General features: G+C 45.6%; 1 protein-coding gene across 1 annotated transcript; it reads right to left on the bottom strand.

Moving 5' to 3' along the window:
- Window positions 1–1225: 1225 nt before the first annotated feature.
- On the bottom strand, window positions 1226–14531 carry ppp2r3b (protein phosphatase 2, regulatory subunit B'', beta). Its single transcript, XM_080838600.1, is given in 14 exon segments — window positions 1226–2410; window positions 3472–3578; window positions 3842–3960; window positions 4096–4271; window positions 4613–4702; window positions 4882–4930; window positions 5587–5743; window positions 5865–5951; window positions 6180–6254; window positions 7994–8096; window positions 8639–8742; window positions 10103–10288; window positions 13893–13895; window positions 13897–14531. Coding segments are annotated over 14 exon segments (1530 nt in total). The 5' UTR covers window positions 14029–14531; the 3' UTR covers window positions 1226–2268.
- Between the last annotated feature and the right edge of the window lie 11268 nt (window positions 14532–25799).

Consider the following 25799-nt stretch of genomic DNA (forward strand, 5'->3'; position numbering starts at 1 on the left):
GAAACGGTTCCCAGTAGAACTTAAAAATGTTCAGTGGTCATTTTTGAACCCCTTGCTGCCAAGGTTGGGGTTGTAAGGAGAAACTACTTTTTCTTCTGTGAGGACTTTTTTATAAGTCTAGTGTGCCACACTTTTGTCTTTTTTATTTTGGGAATATAGCATGTCAAATTCTAATTTTGTATCTCTCTCTCTATATATCTTTGATATGGCATTTGCTGTAAAACAAAATGGTTCAACTTCAGACCACGTCATAGGTCTACATGGGTTTACATTATCTCTTCCATATGGTTCTTCTGTAAGACTGTAGGCTGAAGATTGATATTGACCGCAAATTCATTTGTTGCCCTGTCACGCAGTAAATGTCCCCAGAAATAGCTGGCTTTATTTCATACTATTTTAAGCTTTAAGTAGCTGCTGTTGATTCCCCCAGCCACGATTAGGCAATTGTGCAATGTAATGTAAATAATTTTCACATCTTCTGCATAACGCACTTAACTTTGTTATTATTTTAAGTCCTGCTGTGTACATGTCAGGGTAATTCACGTGGTGCACAAACACACCACATCATCTTCGGGTAAACGAAGAACTGAATGCACTCTTTAGGAGAGAAGGAGAATTGTTTTTTTTATGTAGCAGACAAGAGAACCGTGGACTTTGAGACTGTCCGTTTTTCTCAACGCTACAGCCTTATGGGGATATTAATTAGTGTTCTTGCTCACATGCAGTAGGCTGAAGTCTGACCTTCTAGAAAAACAATATGCAAACCAAACGGTTCCACCAGCCCTAGTGTAAGGGAACGTGAAAAAAGAATAAGCTCTTGAATCGAGTCAATTTGCATTAAAAGCAGTAAGGGAGAGTGCAGAACCCCTCGGTTCCATTCCGGGCTCGGCCTCTGGTTGGTCAGGTAAATGTCCAAGTAGGAGTAGTTTGGAGTAGGAGAGATGTTTTCGCCTCGTGCTCACCACTGTTCCTCTGGATTTGGCAGCTCTTTTCGTACATCTGTGACCAATGGATTCATGTCATCTCTGTTCAACTTCACTTGTTTTTTTAAAAAGCTGTCCACTCTGTTTGTCTGTAAGAAAATAACTTACAAAGAATCTTTCCAATGCTCCAGTCCTGAAGTACTGGACTAAAATAAAGCTATGAAGCTATACAAATGTTGCACATTCAATGTTTTACTGAAAGATCACCACATGTATTTTATCATCTTCTTTTTTTATTTTTTGGAACAGACAGACATTTAAAAAAAGTTCATTTTTCCCTCATTGAAAGTACATATTTTTAGAGTACTTATACAGGTAGAAAAAACATGAACATTATTGTTTTAAAAACATTCAGCTAAATCATTTTTGCAACACCGCAAACACAAATGAAATATGTACAGCTATTTATAAATACCTCTAATAATTTATACCTAGCCTGCACACACAGGGCTATGATACAGTAATGGCTGATCACCTTGGCTGATAAATACATAATTTTATTTTACACATTTTCTCTATAAAAAGGACCTTTGACGAACAGAATCATTTTAGGCACCCTAGTGTCACGGCTCCATCTGAAAGAGGCCGACTGAGTAAAACTTGCATGTTTGGTTCTAAATTATTTTGGTTAATATATCTGGAATGTTACATTAGCCAATTCGTAGAAATGGAGAGAGACTGATAGAGGAGAGGAGAGGAGACCGAACCGGAGGACAGAACATGTGTCCATTTCCTTGCTTTAGTGCACATTCGGTAACTCAAGTGTCTAGCTCTCTGTGGCTGGGAGCTGGGCTCCAGTGTCGGGACTCCAGACCTGTGTGCTGGGGGCTCTACAGGCTCCGTGACTGCAGATGCCCAGCCTTGGTGTGCCGGCTGCTGGGGGGAGCAGCACACCCTCTGAGACAGCTCTGGTTTGGGGAACCTCCTGTGTTTGGGAGCTATTTGTTGAAGGGGGCAGGGGGGCAGAGAGAGGAGTCTGTTGATTTACGTGTTCTACCTGATGGTTTGCATTGCGGCACAAAGTGTGTGTGTGTGTGTGTGTGTGTGTGTGTGTTGAAGATGCTGTGACGTTCACCCATATGCGTTTCAGGCTCCTCTTTGTCCCCCTTGGTCTGTCAACTTCCTGCTTCCATAGTTTCAGAACGTGTGGTTGACTCATTGTTGCTCTGCTGCATGGGTGTTTCTTTACTTGTTTGTTTGTTTGTTTGTTTGTTTCCCTTTGGCTTGGACTGGTTGCCCCTGCTTGGATGGAGGATGCCTCCACTGTTGTGGCGTGGGCCGGTGCTCACTCAAAGTCGTCCTCGTACTCGTACTCCTCCAGGTCCAGGTTGCAGGGGTTGGGGATGTCGAAGAAGTGGCGCTTCTCCCCCTGTAGACCCAGACCAGTTGGACCATGCTGCTCCATGGGCTCCAGAATATCCTCGTAACTATGACAACAGGGAAGAATGCATGTTCGTTAGTCTACATGCATTTAACTTGTAGAGTTACATCTTAACATTAGTTGAATAACTGATGTTTTTTTTGTTAACGCGTGGAACACTCCACTGGGTAAGGTAGTAAAAGGGAATGAACAGAAAGTGAGAACAGGGAAACTGGTTTGAGACCAACCGGTGATGGTGCAAGGTGCAAGATGGATACAACAGCAGCAGCAGGTTACAGAAGGAGGAAGAAAAGTGCTTGATTGTCTTTAAAGCAACTTTAAAAAGACACAGCGATGCAAGCTCAAGACACGGGCCACATCGATGCAAGCTCAAGACACGGGCCACATCGATGCAAGCTCAAGCGAGGGCCACATTGATGCAAGCTCAAGCGAGGGCCACATCGATGCAAGCTCTCAAGACACGGGCCACATCTCAACACAGAGAGAACAGCGAGCATCGGAACCAGAGCCAGAGGAAAGAGAACCGGAGGAACATGAACACAGGCAGTAGCCATGGAGTGGTGGGGAGGAGGGGGCCGGAGAGAAATACAACGTGTGAACTCTGCAGATCCTTCCAGGTGTCTTACCTGAGAGCTTCTCCTGACTCTACCTCAGCCTGCCTCCTTTCACAAGTCAGGAGAGTTCCTGGAAATCGCCACACAACAAGCCTGTCAAGATGCCTGACCCTCAGCACCTCCCCACCCTAAGCACCTCCCCACCCTCAGCACCTCCCCACCCCCACCACCTCCCCATCCACCTGCACGCCCTCTCCCACCACTATGGGATCTAGTCAGCATGCTATGAAGAATGGGGAATCATCTTCACCTCCCCCAGTGTGGATTAACAGCGCATTGAAGAATATTACAGTTTCTTGCGATTGGGTATTAATAGTCGTTGTGCTTTTGGAAAAATTAGTAACCACAAAACAAAAACACCAGCGCTGTGCTGATGGAGCCAGTGGAATAAGTCAACAACCACTCAGCCAGTAAAGTTGTCATGTGTATCCATCATTAGGTGCCCTAAATATGAGCAAGCATGTCATGGTTGCCATGGTGAAGGTGGCCCTACCGATCGTGGTACTGATCGTTGGCAGTCTCCTCCGCCACCAGGAGGTCGTACTCCTCCGCTGCGTACCTCTCCCAGTCGGGAATATCTTGGCCCTCAGTCTCTCCGTCCTGACACACACACACACACACACACACACACACACACACACACACACACACACACACACACACACACACACACACACACACACACACACACACACACACACACACACACACACACACACACACACACACACACACACACACACACACACACACACACACACACACACACACACACACACACAAGGGAGAAAACACACAGGCAATTATTCCCTGAACCCCAACCAACAATAACAATCCACAGGTGACTCAGTTCAGGACCTCACCCTCACGACGGAGAAAGGGTCCCTCTGCTCGTGGTCCAGGTACTTGTCTATGTTGAAGAAGGTGTCGAAGAATATGTGGGTCAGCTTGCACCTCTTCAGGTCCCGGAGGGTTATTTTCCCTGCACATGGAAAAGGGAAAGCAAAAGCATACAAACATGAGTCCTCTGACCTTTCACCTCTCAAAGCTTTACCAACTTTGAAACTGGAAGCCCTGACGAAGACGGCCATTTTCATTAGGAATGTTTCCACGTTACCTTCGACTTCAGGCCTGACCAGGTCCAGCATTTGGCAGAGGCAGTCCTGGAAGGGCAGGGGCTCGATGGCCATGGTCTCCAGCTTCTGGCACTGCTCTTCGTAGAAGTGCTGCAGCTCGTACATGGACAGCACCCCGTCCCCATCCACATCCATGCAGCGGAACCAGTACTCTATGCTACACAGGCAGGAGGGAGAGGAGAGGAGAGGAGAGGGGACTCCGCTATATCAGGTTAGAGCCAATTCAGGCCGTGGCCTTCTAAGCATGCAACCGTTACGAGGATATCCTACCACAGTCCGTCATAAAGGCCAGTGTGTGTGTGTATATATATATATATCTATATATCTCATTTTGTTGGCAACCCCTGTATTAAACATGCTGCTCTTCATTAAACCGTCCAAAGTGTTGGTATTGTTAACACCATCTTGATAACTTATGTTATCTTATGACAAGGGGCCTTGAATATCTCCATCATATCAGACAAGGCTGATAGTCAGGCTGTCAGCATCTCTGCCCACCTGGTCTCTGTCCTCTTGTCCTCCTCCGAGATGAGGAACCACACAAAGTCAGCGTAGCTCAGACGTGTCTCCTTCTGGCCTTTCCGACCCCTGTGAAGCACACACACACACACACACACACACACACACACACAATTAAACATTAACCTTCTGAGGTCTGAGCTACAGGTAGAGAAACATGAGCTCTATTCAGCCATTCGAGCGACAATGCAGGAGCGTTTAATAAAGAACACAGAGGTATGAAACAGCATGTCGTATCGCTATATTACCTCGTCACTGCTCCAGAGAATATCCTCTCAATCATGCGGTTGGAAACGGCTGGTGGGGAGACAGAAAAGAAAAGGAGAGAAATAGCGGGATGAAAAACCCACAGCCATAAAAGTTTCACCCCTCATGGCTTACATCTGACTTTGAGACTGGCTGTGCTGCACTGCTTCAGGTTATAAATCCCCCAGAAGGCAATATAGAGGGGTGTGCTCCACAACACTCCTTTATTCTCTTATTATTCTCTGCCCGTCTCCTTTATCGTTTCCATACCAGGAATACACTGGCCAGGCTCTCAGGGGCTCATAGAGGGGACGCAGGCAGACACCGCATCATTCTTCCCTCAGGAAAGAATGACACACACACACGTTTCTGTCCCTATTGATCTTAATGCCCTCTTCTGCCCCACACAGCCCATGGGGCAGGAACATGAGCTTTGATGTAAGGGCAGGAGGCAGACAGGAGACTTTACCATCAGCCACACTGAGGGGAAGTGAACGGCCATCAGCAAAACCACTTCTCTGTTGTGGAACAGCATGCCACGATGTTAATGTTTGGAAGGTAAAAAGTTTGGCCATAAAACACACGATGTAACAAAAAACAATAGGAAAAGAGGGACGACTGGGAGTAGAACGAAAATGTGGAGAAGAGGGGGAAAAGAAAAAAAAGGTGAATAAGTGCGTGTTTGAGACAGTCTGTGAGTTTATTACCGTTGTCATTGTGCCGTGCCAGGTCTTTCTGGTCGATGTAGAGGTCGTGGTCGGAGTCCAGCTCCCAGAACTTGCAGTAGATTACGTAGAAATGCTCGTAGGAGAAGTACTCCGTCAGCTGGTTCACATCCTCTTCCTCCTCTAGCAAAGCCACGTTCTGTCACCCAGGTAACAAACAAACAAACAAAAACACAAAACACAGATTCCTGTAAACATCCAAAAGGAGGATAGGTACATTTGGGCTGACAGAAGTGGTTAGATGAGGCTTCCTGCCTTACCTGAAGAAAGCTGCTCTTTCGGAGCTCTGAACGGGTGATCTTGCCTGTCCATGACCTGTTGACGTCGTAAAATATTCTCTGGACTACCTGAGGACGGAGGAAACAAGGCACATTCAAAAAAACTAGTCAAATGGTTCGACAGAGCTATATTACTCAGCAAACAAGTATGGCTGTCCATGAAGAGGCTGTTTTCATTGACCAAAAGCAAAGTAGGAAAAGCAAAGAAGGTAAAAAGACAAAATGAAAAATTAAAGCGTGAAACCCAAAAGAGAGGGAAGTTGGATAGCGTGTCATGATTGTGCAGTTCACACTTACGGTGGTGATGTAGCGGGAGTGAAAGTCCGCCGCCTCCTTCAGAAAGGCCAGGCCAGCGTGTGAGTTCACCACATCCTGTGTGTGTGTGTGTGTGAGGGGAGAAAAAGACATTTCACAATATTTAACTTTGTCTGTCTCACTCGGCCTCTCTCCAAGACAGACACACATCAAAACTGAACTTCAAACTAAGCTTGAACAAAGCTAAATGTTCAAAATGTTAGATCAGTGTGTGCATGTTTTTAACGGTCTTTGGAGACATACAGACGACCTCCCTTTCTCAAGACCAACCCCCCCCCCCCCCTTCTCTCACTCACACACACACACACACACACACACACACACACAGGCTCTTAATGAGGCAGCTGTGGCCTACATGTATGTTTAGATGTGCGCCATGCTAAAGACATCGAGGGCCCTCGGAACAAAGGGAGGTTTTGAGAGAGGGCAGGGAGACTCGGAGGGCTCATTTCCCATAGCGGCCAGGCTTTTCATGTGGTCCGCTGAATAGTAAATCTACTACAGTTCCCCCCCAGAAACGGAGAAGCGAAACCTTTCTATTATTACTCCAGATCATGTTTTTCTTCCCTTTCCCCATATTCCCTCCTCCTCCTGCGCTGGCCATGAAAGTCAGATTCTGACATGTGCAAGCATGCAGAGAGGTGGCAATAAAATTAATACGGCTTATTTTTTATTTTAGAGAGAGGGCGTGTGTTTGTGTGTGTGTGTGTGTGTGTGTGTGTGTGTGTGCGTGCATGAAGGTCTCAGTGACCCTATTCCCCCCCTCGTGTGACGAAATTAAATCATAGCAAAACACATAAATCAGAGGCGGAGCGGGCCGGCTGGGGATAGTCCCGTCCACTCCGCCGCAATACTTCCTTCATTCATCACAGCAGTCAGGACTGCTTTGGCTGGGGCCGTGTGCTGCTAATGAAAAGGGAGGAGGCCGGCGCGGGCTGCCCACCGAGGGCTCACCACGACCAGGCCGCCCAGGACGCCCACGCCAGCCTGAATATGGATGACGCGTCCATCACCGCCACGCCGCCAGGCATGATGGGAGAGAGGGGCCAGCGCAGCAAATAAGGGTTGCCCTCTTCCTTCCTTCCTTCCTTTCTTTCTTTCGCTCTCTCTACCTCCCCATCTCATAAGCAAGACGTGTGAAATGTAAAAAAGCCTCTTAAAAGACCAAGCAATAGATCACTGGTGAAACACACCCTGAATGGCATAGTTTGCTTTTCTTTGCTTTTGCCACCCTCATTTCAATAATATTGTTTCATTATTTCAACACTAGCAAAAAAAAAAAGGGCAAAAAAACCTAAACAAATACAAACAAAAAAACAAAAGCAACTGATGGGCTTAGACTCGATATCATGAATAAATGAGTACCAAAGGTATGCATTTTCAGTGGTCAGCCCCGTGATGAAGACTCTTGTACCCTGCTGTTGTTTTCGTATGCATTTACATCAGAGCGTGTGAGCTGCATCCGGACCTCTACTAAAAATATATCTGCCCTCCTGCAGCATCCGGTGCATGGGACTGCATGGGGTTTGTGTTTTCCAGATCTGCCAAATTCCACTGCAGTATTCAGTGTTTCTGCGTGTGTGCGTGCATGGACAAATGCATATGGAAGCAAGTCTCTTGGTGTGTTTTGTATGCATGTATGAATGTGTTAGAGAGGAGGAGAGAGAGTGAGAGAGAGAGAGTATATGTGTGTGTGTGTATGTGTGTGTGTGTGTGTGTGTGTGTGTGTGTGTGTGTGTGTTGGGGGCCAGACTGTGAGCTCAGCAGTAGGCCTATGTGACCTGGCGGCCCCTTACCTGCAGGAATGGAATAAAGTCCTCTTGTTCCAAGTAATTACAGCCTGGCTTGGCCAAAAGGTGCAGAAATTTGGATGCGTCATCGTGACAGGTCTGCAGTGTTCTGCAGAGGAGAAAACAGATGGCAGGGTTAGGGCTTTGGAGGGAGGGAGGTAGAGAGAGAAAGAGAGGATAGGAAGAGAGGGAAAAGAGAAGAGAGCAAGAGAAGATAGAAAAAGAAAGAAAGAAAGAAAGAAAGAGGATCATAAGGGAAAAAAAAGAACAACAAGGAAAGCCTTCCCAATGCTATGTCTGGTGGAAATTAGCTTTCAAAATTAATTCCCAGTCATGTTTTTGGGACCTACACCAACGCTGAGATTAAGACATAATGAACCGTTACAAACAAGTCCGTAAGCTGCCCCTCTAATGTCTGTCTTGAGTTTGTGGGGGAGTTTGGTCATGAATGAAACAAACATGCTTGCTTCACAACAATCAATCAATCAATCAGCAACATGGTCAGTCAGCCCAGCCCTCCCACTGCTCTGCATATCCGGGTCAGCCTCACACATTCATAACTGGACATGCAAGCATTCCCACATGGGGCCCATTGTTGTGGGTGGCTAGAGCCTTGAAAGACGTGGGCACAAAAGCCCCCCATTGTCTTACTTTCTCCACATGGCGACGAACTTGTGAACGGACACGAATCCCGTCCTGTCCCCTCCAGCCGCACAGAACAATGGGGCCTTCCAGTAGAAAGGGCACTCACAGGCCTGCAGAGAGAGAGAAAGAAAGAGAGAGAGAGACAGAGAGAGACAGAGAGAGAGAGAGAGAGAGAGAGAGAGAGAGAGAGAGAGAGACAGGGAGACAGGGCGGTGGGGGGGACAATGTCATAAATAAAAGAATTGGTGCAAAACCCTCCAGGGAGCTGTTATAATAAATGACAATAAAACACCCATATACCAGGCCACTTTATTGGGTCATGGCACAATTACAGCACAGTACACACTGGCTAAGGGACTGGGTTAATAAACACACACAACAACATGCTCAGACTTCTCAAACACCCAAAAATGAGCATAACTCAGCAGGAAATGTTGTGGAGAGAGAGTGGAAGGAGAAAGAGAGAGGAAGACAGCAAGGAAGAGAGAGACTGATATAGCATAAACTAAAAGAAACGGTGAGTAATCCCTTTCCAAGTCCATTTGCAGAGATGAGAGGGCACCTGCAGGAGAGCAAAGCAGGCTCAGAATACAGGGGTTGGAGGGTTGTGTGTGTGTGTGTGTGTGTGTGTGCGTTTGGTGGTTCACTTGTGTGTTTTTGCAGCTGTCAGCCTGTCCTCGGTGATCAGAGCTGGAGTGTTAGCATGGCAGGCAGGGAAGGTTCCTGTGCCGAGTCGCGGGCCTCTACCAGTAGGCTGCCGCTCTGACATGCACAAACAATGGGCCGAGGAGGGGAGCTCCCGACTGTGTTTGTTCATCTCTGTTTGCACTGATAATGGGCTTTTTCCAACACACACACAAAGTCCCTCAGGACAACCAATCAGCCAGTTAAAGGTCTCTTCAGGTCACAGGTGACATACTGTGGGAGCTGACATAATATTGTTCTATTGGTTAGAAGTGAGAAGGTGCATGAATGTTAGACGGAGTGTGTGAGGATGAGTGTATATAAGTTTAAGTGTGTGAGTGAGTATGTATGGGAGAAACTGTGAACTGTGAGAAGGATGGAGAGTGAGAAAAAGAAAGAAAGAGAGAGCTAGTACAAGAGAGAGTCAGAAAGACAGAGAAAGAGAGTATGTGAAAGCGAGAGAAAGATGGAGAGAGAAAGAAAGAGAGACAGAGAGAGCTAGTGTGACAGTGAGATCGACAGTGTGAGATAGAGGGGGACAGATATTTTTTTGTATTACATTTTGTTGTATTGCATGTCCATATCATTGCTTTGGCAATACTGTTACAGTCATGCCAATAAAGCTTATTCGAATTTGAGAGAGAGAGGGAAAGAGAGAGAGAGACTGAATGAAACGGCCTCCAACTTGTAAACAGTTATGAGCTTGAGCTAATTACGCTAATGAAAACAGTTCACTGGGTGGCAGGGGAAAGCGAGAGGCTACCACGTTACAAATCAGCCCCTTACCTTGGCAACGTTCCCCATGTCCTCAATGGTGGCCCTTTCATTGGGGAATTGGGAAAATATTTTCTCGATCTTGGAAATGAGATGGTCGATGTTGAGGTTGGCTTTGGGCCGTCCCCGAGGGAAGTAGAACTTTGGAACGCTTTCACTTAGCGCCGGCGTAATGGGCTCCTCTTTCTTGACCTGGGCCTGCCAAAACAGACAGAAATAAACACCGTTAGCCACGGGGCTCACCCCTCCCACTCACATTACCAACCTCACCCTCAACCCCCCCCACCACACCCACTCGCAAGAGTTATGGTTGCTCAGCAAATTGCACCTCTACGAACCCTTTTCCTTCCCCTCCTCCCTTCCCTCCCAACTCCAGCTCTGACGGAGCTCAATTAAGACGTGTCAAGTGACATTGGCATGTGTAAAATAGGCCATTAGGAGCCATTTTGCCAGGCGCCAGAGCCCGAGATGGACGCTGGGCAGGTTGGACAGCAGTGTTTGGCCTCCCAAACCCAAATAACCCACCAGAAGGGATGGCTCCAGAGGTGGTGATGGCTCAGACACTTCACAAATACTAAACTGTGAGCATGACGCTCAGGAGGTATGGAGGATTTTTATTATAGGCCACATATATATTCTTTAAACAAACTTGCATAAGTTGGAGACTAAAGTGGAAGTTAAAGTTGGTTTCTGTGATGATGGAGAATCAAACTGGTGGTATATTATTAGTGCTACATGAGACCAGCGAGGCATTTAAAATTACGATGGCCCAAACCTTACAACTTCCTAACCAACGTAAGCGCACAGTAGAACACAGGTTTCTCAGTGAAAATGATTGGTAAAACCCAACATCCTGAATGACCCAACGCTGTTGCGTCCGCCACTAACCTGAAGACAGAAACCCTCATCCGAGCACACAAATACACAGGTTTAATGGTGATCCTACCTGAAGATACGCATGCAAGTGGCCATTCAGCAGAGGGATGTCATCCATGTCGTCTTTATGTTTAAAAAAATGTGCCAGAGACCACAAGGGTAAAAAATAACAAGCCATCCTAGTCCCCACCCCACCCCCCACTAAAACACCCCGGACTTGTTTTTTAGGTAAGCATTCTGAAAGGAAGCCGCCACCAGATACGCAGCAGTAGAGCAGCAGGATGGGGTAAGAGTATCAGAGCAAATAGGGCTGTGTGTGTGTGTGTATGTGTGTGTATGTGTGTGTGTGTGTGTGCGTGTGTGTGCGTGTGTCTAAGAGAGCTTCTGTTTGGGATGGGAGGGGCCGAGGGAGCTCGGAGAGGAACGAGATAACCAGTGACACTGTGTCTCTTTGAGCACACCACAAACACAGCTCACACACACACACACCCACAGACACAGACAGTATCTCTTTGACCATGAAGCAACAGGCACGACTTCTCACTCACACACGGGCAGTTCTTCTGTGCCAACTAAATGAACTTTAATAACTTGCTGAGAATGTGCTCTTTGAATGTGCGCTTCAAAATACCCCATGACACCAATTACGCCACTTACCGAGGACACCCTCGGCTGGCCTAAACTTTTAGCACCGCTCTTAGTGGCAAAGCGCTGCTGAGCGCATGTAACACAAAGATTTGGAAAGCAGATATGGTTCACTAAAAGCGCTAGTAACGCTTTTAACATTTACATACCGACACAGCTTTCAAAGCCCACCTGCCCCATCCCCTCTGCCCCGCCCAGGTGAATGTGGGCAATTGAGTTTGAGCGTACCCTTAATGTTTAAAAAAGCTTGCGCTGGTGTGCTTTAGTCATTTGATAAGGCCAAAATGGCTGAATGTGAAACTGCACACTGGCGCATCTGCTCCGGCCATGGGGTCTTTGAGGCGTCCGGTGCTTAAATCTGTGGAATCTAATTCAGAGGCTCAGCTCGCGGCCGTAACACAACACCAGAAGTATGCGGCGTGGCCCGGAGAGCGGCGGCAGCTGCGAGGTGCGTGGAGGCCAACGTGCAGGAGAGGCCCCGCGCCGTTTTCCACACGCAGGGGGGGGGGGCATGGCAGCGGAAGAAGAAGAATGGGACCTCCGGGACGCACGCAGGAGTGACAGATTCTGCGTGGATGGCACACAATCTTGGGGTACGGTGTGGCCTCCGTAGGATTAAGAAAAGTCTCTTCAGAGTCCTTTGGGGGGCAAGTCCCACACTTGGCCAAAGAGCCAAAGTACTTTAACACATTGGAAGATTCTGAAAAATGTAGGAATGCTTCACTAGCAACTATACTGTGATGGCGTAGCTAGATATAGACAGCCATGGTGGCGGTAGTGGTGGTGGTGGTATGGACTAAATGCGGGTGGGAACAATAACAGCATAAATGGCTAATCTTATCCAAAACGCCTCGACAGGTGGGCTCAAAGGAATATTGAAAATCTTTGGCTTGAAGTGCAGAGATTTGCAGAAATTAGATACAAGTCTTGGAGTAAAAGCCTGTGTGTGTAGGCTTGTTTGCATTTGTTTTTTTTAAAAGGCTTCTTATCCACAATTTCAATAAGTTGGCTTCAGATAATAAACTCTTATAAACTCTGGCCCCATGAGACTAATGCCTACTTCTATAAAGAAAGGAAACCAGGGTACTACAAACAACTGCAGACAGCCCCACTGCCAAACTCGCAGTGTAATTGGCAAGAAGGTAGCATCTCTGTTCTCCTGGCTATTATGATGGAATGAGAAATCCATCTGTAGTCTCACAAGCATCCAGCCTGTGTATGCACTAAAAACAGCGCTGTGTGATGAAACATGGCCGCCCTGCATGCCAGGTAGTCAGCCACTGTTTACACAACTAGGGAATCTCACAACTCAATCTGTCTGGCTGATATTTAGTAATCAGCCACCATGCTGTTCTCAGTTACATCACATCCTCGCATACATAAACACACAAGCGCCTTCCCTGTGGAGAAGCTGCGACTGCTGATAAAGATGGCATGTGTGAGTGAGTGGTCGCTATGCTACGATGCGAGAGCCAGTCATCAACTTGTCCCCCTTAATCGCAACTTTGTTAACTGTCCGTAAACCAGTCAGATAGGAGCCTGATTCACATAGGTGAACGAAAAACTAAAAAGGCAGGAATGCGCACAAAGTAAAGGACCCGGCCATGGTGTTTTCTGAAAAACACAGACTCGGGGTCCTTATAAGGCTTCTGGGCCTCTCAACTGGTGTTTGGGCAGTTCTTTGATGTGCCTCTGTGTAGCGTTAGCGCTCGCGGGGAGCTTGGATGCTGTTAATCTCTGCCCGGGACTTTCGGCATCAGTCATGTCTATAAAAGGGAATGCGCACCTCCTGCCTGGGAGAGAGCATGGGGATCCGAAGTTCCCCTCCTCTCTCCTCTAGCTCGCTCACTCGCTCCCGGTCGCCCTCTCCCTCTCTTTCTCGCATGCTCCTTCTCTTCATGCTAAACATTAGTAGGCTCCTGAGCCTCGCCGCTAATCCCTATGACATCCCAGAACACTCACAAGAATGCCACAGTGACGGTCAGAGTGGCAAGGGCAGCCTGCCCTACCCTTCTTACAACTCCACAAGGCCAACACTGCCAAGCCCCACCAGTAGCACAAATAGGTAAACAAACAAATAAATAAATAAATAAATATATATATACACAGAGCAACCCCAAAACAGAGGATTAATCCATCCCATCAGATCACTGGTCAGACTTGCTTTGTAGAGAGTAGAAGGGGTGGTTAAGTGAACGTTAGCTGCGAAACCCCCCAAAACACTCCCCCAAACACAAACAAACAAACAGGCACATAATGGCTAGCCAAGTTAGAAGACCACCTGCCTGTCCCTGCTGGAAGGCACGGAGCCTCTTCTTGAAGCGTGAGGGCAGCACAAAGTCACAGCCGCGGGCCAGCAGGGCCAGCTCCTTCCTCAGGTCCGGATCCTGCCGTAAGGACAACTCCTTCATCCTCATCTTTCTCCTCCTCTTCAGCAGCTACTGCTCCGGGGCGACAATGGCGGATGAAGAGTGTCCGGACCACACACACACGCACGCACAGGAGGAATGGACGTGTCTACTCAACTGACCAAGTGACTATCCGGGTGCACAGCTAACTAAAAGCCCTAACAGACGGCGAGGGTGCAGGAGGAGGAGGAGGAGGAGGGGGCTGCGAGAAGAGCTTACTGTAAACAGTCCCTCCGTCCGGCCCGGGATAATCTTCCTCTGCAAACTGTGGTACTGTCCCAACACATGCAGCATAAACACATATGCGCGCGCACACACACTGAGCTACTCAACGTACTGCTTTCCTTTATCGGGAGTGCAGCAGGCAAGAGGCTTCTTAGCGGGGTAAGGGAGCGGCTGAAAGGGACGAGCAGCTGCTGTCCTGAGCCCCCTGCAATGCTCCGACAGACTGCTCTGCCTGTCCTTCCATGCATCCCACCCTGCCTGCCGAAGGTCACACACACACACACACACACACACACCCTGAAAAGTCACAGAGGAGATAGGGTGAGGGTGTGTAACTTGGAAAGAGAGGGTGGGAGTGGATCTGCCTTTTCCAGTTGGGATTCCATTGCACTGACAGAAAGTTAAGTAAAGAGACAAACCTGTTGTTTAGGAACCCTCATATTTGACGGCTGGGTGGTTCTGATTGCGTCCACCATATCATCATAATCATCATACCCCCCTTTCTCTACTCATTTTCCAGAATCAACTCCTGCCTAAAGTATACAGCACTTCTTTGTGCTGTTACAATGCGATTTTAAAGAGTCTGTCGAGTCCAACCAACTTGAAACCCGTTCATATTTGTGTCCCAAATAATGTCTGTTGTGGAGAGCTCTCATCACTCTTTACTGTTCTTCGTGAAGGCATTGATTTCAGCCTTTTCTATAAACAGATAATTTTTTTGGTCAGACACACTGTAACTAAATGATACGCCTGAATAGAGCTTTCTGGAAACAGCAGTGCCTTTCTTACTGTATTAAAAAAAGGCAAAAATAATAGCGATTAAGAAACAACTGAGTGGCCGCCTGTGGACTTTGTTTATTTTGCCTCCCAAGGCTGCGGCTTCCAGCCATTCCATATCTTATTATAGTTGACAAGACTTAGTCGGTAAGTGTTGGTGGAGGTGGGGGAGGTGTTGAATTCAAAGAATGATGGCTGAACCAGTCTCGGACTATTAAAAGCCCCAACGTGCACTGTTTGGGCATCACTACGTAACAGGAGCTGCAGAAAAGAGAGGTATCTTTAGTGTTGGCAAACATCCGCTCCCCAACTGACAGCAATTACATCAATTCCCCCGTAAACATGCTGATCCAAAGAAACAAAAGCAACCACTGCTTTGTTTTCCTCCCCACATATCCCTGCAAACAACCGTTATTGTTTGCAAAACAAGCTTAATTAGCAGAAATGGATTTGGACAGCCGCCAAACTGGTGCTCACGTTTAAAAACATATATAATATATATATTGCAGCACGAGCCACAGCTCTAAAAACAATAAAGAATACATTGAGTTTTGAATTTTCTGTATCTTTTACAGCGCATCACAAGATCCATGTTATTCTTTTGAACTCAGCAGTATCCACTCCTCACCTCTGGTGGCAGGAAGGAATGTGCTTTCCATACGCTGTCCTGTGTTTGATTTCTGGGCAGCTTATGGGCCTTTATCATCCAACATACTGGTCAACATGCAGAGTATAAATGGAACGTGCGTATGAGCACAAATGACAGCGAGGGCCAAAATAAACGTACTGCTGCAAGTTTGATGGTTCTGTTTTTCGGTTGCTGCTGAGCTTTGTGGGAGCTTTTTGTTTCCATAAACAACAGAGGGGGTGTGGGGGGGCACATGACGACAATCTCCGTAGTGTTGCTCACACAGACAGGAGCCTCCCTACCATGACTGTTGGCCTAGTGTACATCTTGCGTGGTGATGACAGTGGGCTGGTACTGACTGCACGGGTAGGCCATGGGTTTTTCTGTGTGGGAAGATGGAGGTCTGCCAGTGAGCCAGCTGTCTGTGCCAACGCTGCCACTCCGCACAGAGCAGCTGTGCGTCCCGTCACCGAAGCCCACCGCACACACAGACAATGACCAGCAAGGGCCAAAATGGGGCAAGCCAACAGACATGCTTTAGTTTCCCCTCCATGCAATTGGAAAATGGGGACAACGCTGATAATGTGTTGGTGGTTTGTGTGACCTGGACTCTGCAAAGCATGGGCTGAGCTCTATCTGGCACTGGGCAGACCTGGGCCCCGTTCGGCATAGGGCTGAAGCCAAGTTAATCAATAGTCCCTTTAGCGCGTTAAGTTTGGCAAGCTGATCGAGAACAGGATATATCGGTATGAATGCGATACGAAGTGTGATCTTGGACAGAGGTTAACGTTGCTCGTTAGAAACTGGAAGATTGCTAGTTTGATTCCCCGCACTCCCTACATCGGTGAAGTTTTACATTTCCTTGCAAGTCGCTTTGAATAAAAGCATCTGCTAAATGACTAAATGTAAATGTATAACAAATGCAATAAATTGAAGCAGTGAAAATAAAGTGTGTGTATTTCTCTCTATTCTCATCATGAGTCCGCCTTAATCATTTTCTACAATAATGATATGCTATGGTGTACTTATATGACTGCCATATTATTATGAGTGCTTTGTTCTCTACATCGCCGACACTACAAAAATGTACCACTCGCAAAAAAGCGCAAGACAGTCAGTGTTCGACTGTGGTTGTTGCAATAAATGACTTGAGAAGGTCTTGTAAATTAATTATTCCTTGTTGGCTGAATCGGTAGCGCTCATACAAGAACTCATCATGATGTAGGCTAATAACGGATCTTGGCGAACGCAAAGAAACTTTCTCCCTACGCTAATCTAACTATCTAATATTGGTCAATGGGATTCCTGTGGCAAGCTTATCCAGCTACACTTGGTTAGCCTGCGCCGGAGCAGGTAAGTGCTAATGATATGTTACTATGGTGATTTATCGAAAGTTGCTTCCACGAACCAAAAAGAGGGACGTTTTTTATTTTGGCCTAATTTGCTTCCCAAACCGCTTAGCAAGCTACGCCAAATAGGGCCATGTGGCCTTTTTCTAAAGTCTGGGCAATAGCACTGGAACAGGCATCCCCCTGCTTAGTTTCCCTTATGTATGCATTTTTGCTAAAACAAACGTTCTAACTAAAAATATTTGGAGCGCTTCTTCATCAGACCTGTGACTACGTATGTGAGGAGAAATGAGGATCAGCAAACACAATCTCTGTTACCATATCAGGATCTTAAAGATCAAATTCACACACCCAGTGACCGTGCACTATGGATTACTGCCTAATAGTCTTATTATTGCCATTTGATGACAATTGCTCATATACTGTAAGCCTAAATAAGTGTGTTTTTCATTTTGAACAAAGGTTAAATGTTATTTCACAAGTTTCTAAAAGTGCCCCCAATTTTTTTTGTTAAATGCCCCTGGATTTCAGCAAGTGGGGGCAAAAATGTCCCCCCCAAAAATATGTAAATGTCCTACCCTGACAGGTAATATGTTCGATTAGGGGAAAACCATACAACAATACATCATGAGAAAACAGTATGTTAGGAATGTAACCTAGCCTTATCAGCTAGGTAACAGTTTAGCCGCATAACAACTGATCCCCAGTAAGGACAATAAGTCAATTTGCCTTACATGTATAGTCAAGATTGCCTGTGTTTTAGTCAGCGGTCTTTTTGGGGGAAACCCAAAGTTCAAATCTTGTGACTCGTGATCATGTTGATGGGAATATATTTTGAAGTATGTAACTGCTGCAGTTTACAGAAATGAAACAGAAATTATAGAAACATGGTGAAGTTATGAAATAACATTGAGAAAGTTGTGAATTTCGCATGAAACCAGCACCCTGTGTGACGCAAGTATTGGTCTACACACAGTCACAGGAAGAGGGTAGGCCTTTACTGTAGTCTCACTACCAGCCACAAATAGCCGAATATCCTTTTGTTGGATATTTAAATATAAAAAATGGTTAATATGCACACTTATAGAAAGACAGCAAGTGTCAAATCAGGTCAAAGGTCTAAACTCTGAGCTTGTAATGCACTAAACAGACCTGTGCGAGTCAGATATGTGGTTGAAATAACCTGCCAGGCTGAGAGATAAGAGCCAGGGAGGAACTAAATGCCACATTCCGTGAAATGCTCGGTCATGAGCCCATTGCATAATGCTGACGGGGGGTAGAGTGACCCAAATGACCAGTGGCTGGTGCTGTGACATTGGCAACAGAGTCTCTCTCTCTCACACACTCACACACACACACACACACACACACACACACACACACACACACACACACACACACACACACAGACAGAGACATTTGATCCAGGCTTGAACTTTAGGGAGAAAAACAGAGAGGAATGTTGTTTGTCTGTGAGCCGCTTTCCTCCCTTGAGCCCATCAATGGCTTCATGAGCATCCAGATCCATTCTTACCTCTGATCTGTTTGTTTAAAGAGTGATCCACTAACCCCTCTCAACCGCTCCCACCGACCCCTCTCAACCGCTCCCACCGACCCCTCTCAACCCTCCTAGCCTGAGAGAGATCTAACTTGGATTTAAAGGACATTTTTCTTAGCAAAGCAACAGTCTGCCTTGAGTCAAATTAAACTTTATGGAGGGGATTTAACAGCGAAAGACATGAGCAGAACATGTTTTCCTCTTAAAAAGGGGAACTTCGGGTGACAGCCTGAAACGAGAAGGAAACCATCATCTGAGGTTTTGGAGACAAAGCGCTGAAGGGAAGTTAATCATTTGTAAGTGTTTTATTCTTCAGAATCCACGGATGTTGCACAAATGGCCAAAAGGGCAGACAACAGTTGGTCTGCATTTGAAAAACACCAAAACATGGCCTGGATGTAGATTTTAAGCAGTCAGTATTAATTTCTCCTTCAAAAGTAACAACCTTACAAACATAACATTTGAAAAATAGAGAAAAGAAGTAGAAACAGAAGTAGACAGAGGACATTCAGGGTGAAACACATTTTCCGCACTACTCATGGGCTCTGCCTCTGAATGTAGGTTACTTTTGAGAAGTAATATTAGTAATGTTGTTGTCTAATATGTCAACAGGCATCGATCATTGGGCCCCAAGAGGCTTGTGTTGTGGGATTATACGCAACGTACATTACTTAGTATCCTCGTTTAAACTAAAATGCTAAGTCGAAATACAACCAAATCCTTCTTTGGCGTAACTTAACGGGAAAAAGAAAGAATTATCAAAATGATAAAAGAACAACAAGCTACCACTCCCTCCCCAGTCCATTGTGACACTCTTCACAGTGTAAGTAAAGTATTGTGGAGACTAACATTCAAAATAACTGGGGCCAGAGTGGGCCAGAGTTCTCGCAGGCAGCCTGTCTCCAAATGAGCCCCACCCTCCCATCCAACCATCCATCACAAATAGAATCAAAGGTACCGAGACAATGACCAGTGACCACTTATTGTGACAATTAGCAGCGTATGACCGCGCCACATTCCCTTGCACTGTATTACACGGCAGACGCATCCGTGCACACAGCACCTAGTATGAAGCACCGGGGCAGAGATTCTGAGTATCTAATTCCCACACAAGGGAGGCGAGGCTATCTTTGTCGGTGTCTTGTGTCAATGTTAGGTGCAGCTGTCTCGGGCTGCATTCGGCATGACATTAATTGAATTTTTAACTAATCCTTTGAAGAATGCATTTGTATTCTGGAATTCCTTTGGCCCCTCTTAAAATAGAGCATGACTTGATGCTAGAGCCGAATCCCCTTAATGCTCTCTGACAAGCTGCGGGCAAACGCTTGCTTGCGTCACATGCCAGGAAATCTGAAATGTACAACAGTTGGCCCCGTCTGCCGAACAGTGCCGAACAGATCTCCAGAGCGAGTGCAAAAAGAACTGGACACGGGAAATCAAAGCCTCTTCACATCTGTCAAAGCTCCCTCCCCCTCTCCCAATGAGAAATCGCATTAAGTAGACGTACAGAAAATGGCAATACTTATGACAGAGATTCATCGCTAGCAGATGTCTTTCAAAGGACGGGGTGGGGAATGGGACCATTATCTAAAAAATCTTCAGAAACAATAGCTAAAATTATACCAGGCTGTCCGCTTACTCAATTTTCCACTTTTTTTATGGCTGTAGAGACCCATTACGCCAATCTATCTCCACCAATCTTCTGAACAAAACTGGTCTCTGCCTTCTCCACTAGACCACATATTACACAAGGGAAACTTTTATCAGATCTGAGGGAGGGCAGTCAGAGAAGCACACATGAAAGCCGACATTCACACACAATGTGTGACTCGCGAGCCCAATAACACCTGTGCTCACAATGGCGGCGTTTCTAGACAGCTGTCGCACCCTAGGCTGACCTGACCTGACCCCACCCAAAATTACCCAGCTGTGATGCTGCCAAGCCCACGCTAACCTTCTAACCGGAGCCCCTTCACAGGCGGACCACCAAAACAGGTTATCCCTGAAGCAGTCTATTCCTCTAGGGGGGATGGGTGAGATATTGTATGGAGGTATGTAGGTAGGTATATGTATGTGTATTGGTTCTGGTTGGCAACCAGGCCATATACTAATGGAGAAATGTCACACCTCCCACCAGCCTATAAGAGATCAACCGCTAAGAGGTCGCCACACAGGCTTTTAGCTAGGCATGCGTCCGTGCGTCTTTTGGACGCACTGTTCTAAAATAATAAGAAATTGGACGCAGTACTTTTAGGCAGACGCCCTACAGACGCCTTAAGTTTTCGTCCCTTTTTTCACTCAGTCAAACTTTTTTTAAACGTGTTCACAATAACTCTCAACATTGTTCAAACGTTAATGAGCGTAATCACGTTGTAACACGTAAAACAACAGTTTACCGCTATTAGGGGTGGCGAGCCGCATGCAGCTCTTTGCCGGCTGACGTGGGGCTCGGCTCCAGCGCGAGTGCTCACTGACTTTTCTCTTGGTGTACAGAATTTTCATATTGTAAAATAAAATGCATATTTTGCACGAAATACAGACAAAAAGCTGTCCGATTTGAATGGGGTATCTATTCATGTATATTGTGTCATCACGCGATCTTGAGAGATGTCTTCAAGTAACGTTAATGTTCCAAACATGAAACATTCTAATGTGTGCACCCAGTCGCAGAGAGTTACTACTAGCCAAACTAGCAGTAGCTACTGAAAGAATGCCATGGATCCAGCAAAGCGTAAAGCTAAACGAAAATATGAAGATAATTGAAGGAATTATTTGCGGAGCGAAATGGAAAACCCCTCTGCTTAATGTGCCAGACGTCACTGTCGCATTTTAAAGCCTCAAACTTGGAGCGCCTGACAGCGCCTTCTCTCCACACACAATGCTAACATATAGCCCAGGAGTTCCTAAAGGCAAAGAGCTGTGCAAGCACAAGGTACATACTTTGAATTGAAACGTCAGTCAGAGAAACAGACTCTGCTTTTTTTTTTTATGAACAAAGTACTCTGAAACGGTCACGTTGGCATCGTATCATTTGTCATGGAATATTGCTCGAGCAAAAAGTCATATAGTGAGGGAGTTTGAAAATTGAACAGAGGATATCTGACATTAAATATAATTAGCACCTATCTCAGCGGATGTCTCCAATATTTTTATTTTTGTGCCATATTTTAAATCTACATTTGTTAATTTCTCTTCCTAAAACCCACTAGAGGACACTATTTAAAAGGTTATTTTCAAAAAAAAAGGGAGGCAACTGCTTTGATTAGGCTCTTCTCCAGGCACAGTCTGTTTCAATGCATTGTTTTGATCACAGTCATTGCAGAGAAGGAGTTCTCACATAAATATGTGGAGGCAAAGGGTATAGCTGCTCCTAAGCTTTCTCTCCCAGGTCAGGGTGCTCCTGCTTCACACATATCCAAAACAAAATCTCAGCGGATGTCTTCAATATGTTTATGCCATATAATACATCTAAATTTGTTAATTTATCTTCCTTAAACCCACTAGATGACACTATTTAAAAGGTTATTTTCAAAAAAAAATCTTATGGGGGAGCATGCCCCCAGACCCCCCCTAGTTTTGCTGGATCACCGGGGCTTCGCCGCGTTAGGTTCAATTACAAAATGGACCCCCCCTCAAAAAATCCTAGCTAAAAGCCTGTCGCCACATACTGAAATATTTGAGCTGAGTGTGTCTACAACAAAGCTAAATGTAACTTAAAACATTTGACAACAAGAACCTATGCAAATGAAACGACGATGGCATCTGGGATTACTAAGGGAGAGGGTAAGGTTTGACCGCTTCCTCACGAGGGCAGCCTGTTTGGGTCCGACTGGATGCTTGTCACGTTGACATGCGGGCCGATGTAGGGAGCGTCAGCTGTCTGGAAGTCTCACTGTCATCGAGCCACAGGCACCAAGATCTATGGACGGTTTCTTACCTCTTTTGTTGCCAAGTATGACTTATATGACCGTCTCCTCCAATTCCATATGTGAAATATTATACATGCACACTAGTCTCTACAGTTACACAAGCAAGTTTATAACTCAAACCATTTAAACAAGGTGATGAGGATAAATCGTCCCCAGACTGTGCATCAATATGGCACCAGGTTGCAACAGTGACTGATTTCTCTGATTTCCATTTTCATTTGTGTCACTTTGTCCCTGCTCATGGGGGCCTATATTTGAAACTATGCCCGATGTGGTAAAAACACATGGAGGCTCCTATCCCCTCAGAGGCCCACCCCACACGAATGACCACCAGCACTAGGAGTGGCCCATTATCATTCCACTGCCTGACAGGATCATAGAGCCTCTGCCGCTCATTCCGTGCCCCGTGTTGGGTGGGGCTGGGTGGAACACATGGAAAGTATTTCGCCCAAGCAACACAACAGGCAATCGCACACACACGGACGGACAGACAGACAGACATGCCGGCTCCATTCTCCTCTGTCTGAGATGGACACTGGTTCCAGGCCTCTGGCTGGTAAGGCCACTCAGCATCCTCTTGTGGTAAGACAGGGGAAAGGAGATGAGCTAACTCTGGCCCTTTAACTTGATGGCAAAACAAAGAGCTCAGCTTTTTGAAACCTGATTATTTTGATATGGTTATTTTGAAACTACTGCCATATTTACGGTTTGAGTCAAATGTTAAAATATATAGACCTACACATCTCATACCGGCTTCAAATAGGCACAGTGGACATGCTGAAATAAATACGGCACTTATTCCGCACACATGGCTTTTCAGATATACTGCACCCCATCAAATAGGGAAAGTCCCACAATTGAAACATTCCCAAATCCCACTGATCGAAACATTTGTCCACTGCCTGATCCCTTTAGGGTGTGCTGCTCTTTTAATGGCTCTTGTACTGAATGTTTAACCAATCCTGGCTGGGAGGGCATGGGCACGGGGGGCGCGCACACACACACACACACACACACACACACGAATCAGAAAAGGTCTAAAGAAAAGGATGTATGAAAAATTCTCATCCCTATCTCTAATTCCAGTCACAATACACTTGCCTTTTCTAGTGAATTGGATTTGCACAGATGTATTAGGGTCACACAGCAGAACAAAGCTGCCAAGGGCAAACTCCCATGATATCATGAGCAAAAGCCAAAATACACAGCCACAGTCACAAAATGCTGAGACTCCCTCACAAGACCACAGAAGACCTGAGGATGTTGATGTTGACTAGACATGGAATAGCTTAAATTTATACAAGTATGACAAGTTTTTCAAAATAATGGGAAAATTGTGTGTGATTTAGGAAGCACATTTAAGTATAATGTCTTTGAATAAAAGTGTTTATTTACTGACTAAATACAAATGCGCTCAGCTACCTTCATCAAGCGGAGCACTATTAAGCAAAAAACAGATTTTCATCCAATGCACTTGCAGAGAGCTAACAAACGCATCCTTGTGCTCCTGAGTCAAAGACAAACACCATGCCATCATGCACCACAGAGTAACACAACCATCTTACCATTACTGGCAGACACCCCAATAAGACTGAGGGACTCATGAGGATACGTGTACATAAATACAAAATTTGAAATATAAAAATATGAACTAAACAATTAATGCTTAATTGGGGCATAGGCATATATTTGGGATAAACGCATCTGCTTACTCACTACATGCAGTGGGCCTTTGCCTACTGACTAAAAGCACAGCTCTCTCCAAATATGATCATCAACAGCAGTGCCTCTAAGGAACTGAACCCATGTTTGCTGCTGATTTAAGCTTCATGCACTCACTCATAAAGAGACAGGCAGCCTTACCTTCTTAGTGCTAACAGAGCGTCGCAGAGCCCTTCCATTGGATCCCACTCGGGCAGGACCACCACTCCCAGAAGGCAAGGTCGTAGATGGAGAGGTGGATGCAGTGCCAGTTGCCGAGGTCCTCTCAGACACGCTTTTGTTACATGGTGAGTGGCCATTCTCACTGAGCAGGGAGGTATTGTTGTCTTTGCCATCTCCTGAGCCCAGTTCGATCTTTTCTCCATTCTTGATCTTCCAGAGGTATTCCAACAAGACAACCTCAGTGTTGGGCTCACCCAGCCAATTAAAGAAGAGTTCGTCCACTTTCATTTTGAGGACGGGCTGGAGGACTTGTGGTGATGGCATTTCGTTACTTTTTCTACAAGGCACTCGGCAAAGCAGTCTGATGGAAACGATATAAATGTGGCATTGAATAAGCAAGTGTAAACAGCCATTCAGCTTTAGTTCACTGTTAACATAGTATAGTGATATTTCATAGTCGAATGACCGCCATTCAAGTCTACAAAGTTTAATACTTAAAGTCCTAATGACGCAGATATGTGGATGGAAGTGTCTCTCGTGAATCACCTGCTTATCACTGCAGTTTATCTATTTAAACGTTCTTTACAGTCAAGGCAGCTAAATACGACAACAGTTAAAGGTATTTAGCTATTACGTTAGTAAATCCCTTTCAACCAGTTTACTTAACTGGCTTGGTGCGACAATGTTGACTTGTCGCATGTATTATGGATTCTCTATGCACTCATTGTGTTGATCAGTTAGAAAGACAGACGTATGCTATCTACATCATTTGCTAATAAAAACGACTTCTATAAACATACAAATGTTTTGATTTTCTCGTTTGGCCATGCTAAATGTGTGGTTGAGCTACCTTTTTTTTTTTTTTTTTTTTACAGAAACGTAACACATAAACAATGCAAAAGTGGTTTAAACTAGCCAGTATAACTTGGTTGTAAAAACGTTGACTCAATAACTTTTATTCAGCAGCCAACTCCAAGTCAACTAAATACGTATACAATACTTAATCCTGTAAAAATGTGGTTAGCTACAGCTGCTGCAACCAAACATATACCTTTCAAAATACCACACATGGCAGAGTAAGATAGCTGCCTATCTGGATGATGAGGAGCTATGCTAGTTCATCCCTTAGCTAGCTAAATTAGCAAGCTAATGCAAAATTATGAAACGCCAAAGGTAAGCATGCATTTCAATGAATAACATGGGTAAAACAGATCTGTTATATCGTCAGCATAACTTACATTTCACCTCTTCCACGACGTTTCGCAATTCGCTATACTAACTCATATCATTTGTACTCATTTTCTTCACCGGGTTCGCTTTCAATTCAAATTCTCGTTTCCCCAGGTTACCGGGAAACACACTTATCGCGAGATAAGGTATGACGAGACTTCAGTTCCCCTAAAGTTATTAGGGTAAATCAATAGCCTACT

Source organism: Sprattus sprattus (assembly GCF_963457725.1).
Source record: "Sprattus sprattus genome assembly, chromosome: 5".
Lineage (NCBI taxonomy): Eukaryota > Metazoa > Chordata > Actinopteri > Clupeiformes > Clupeidae > Sprattus > Sprattus sprattus.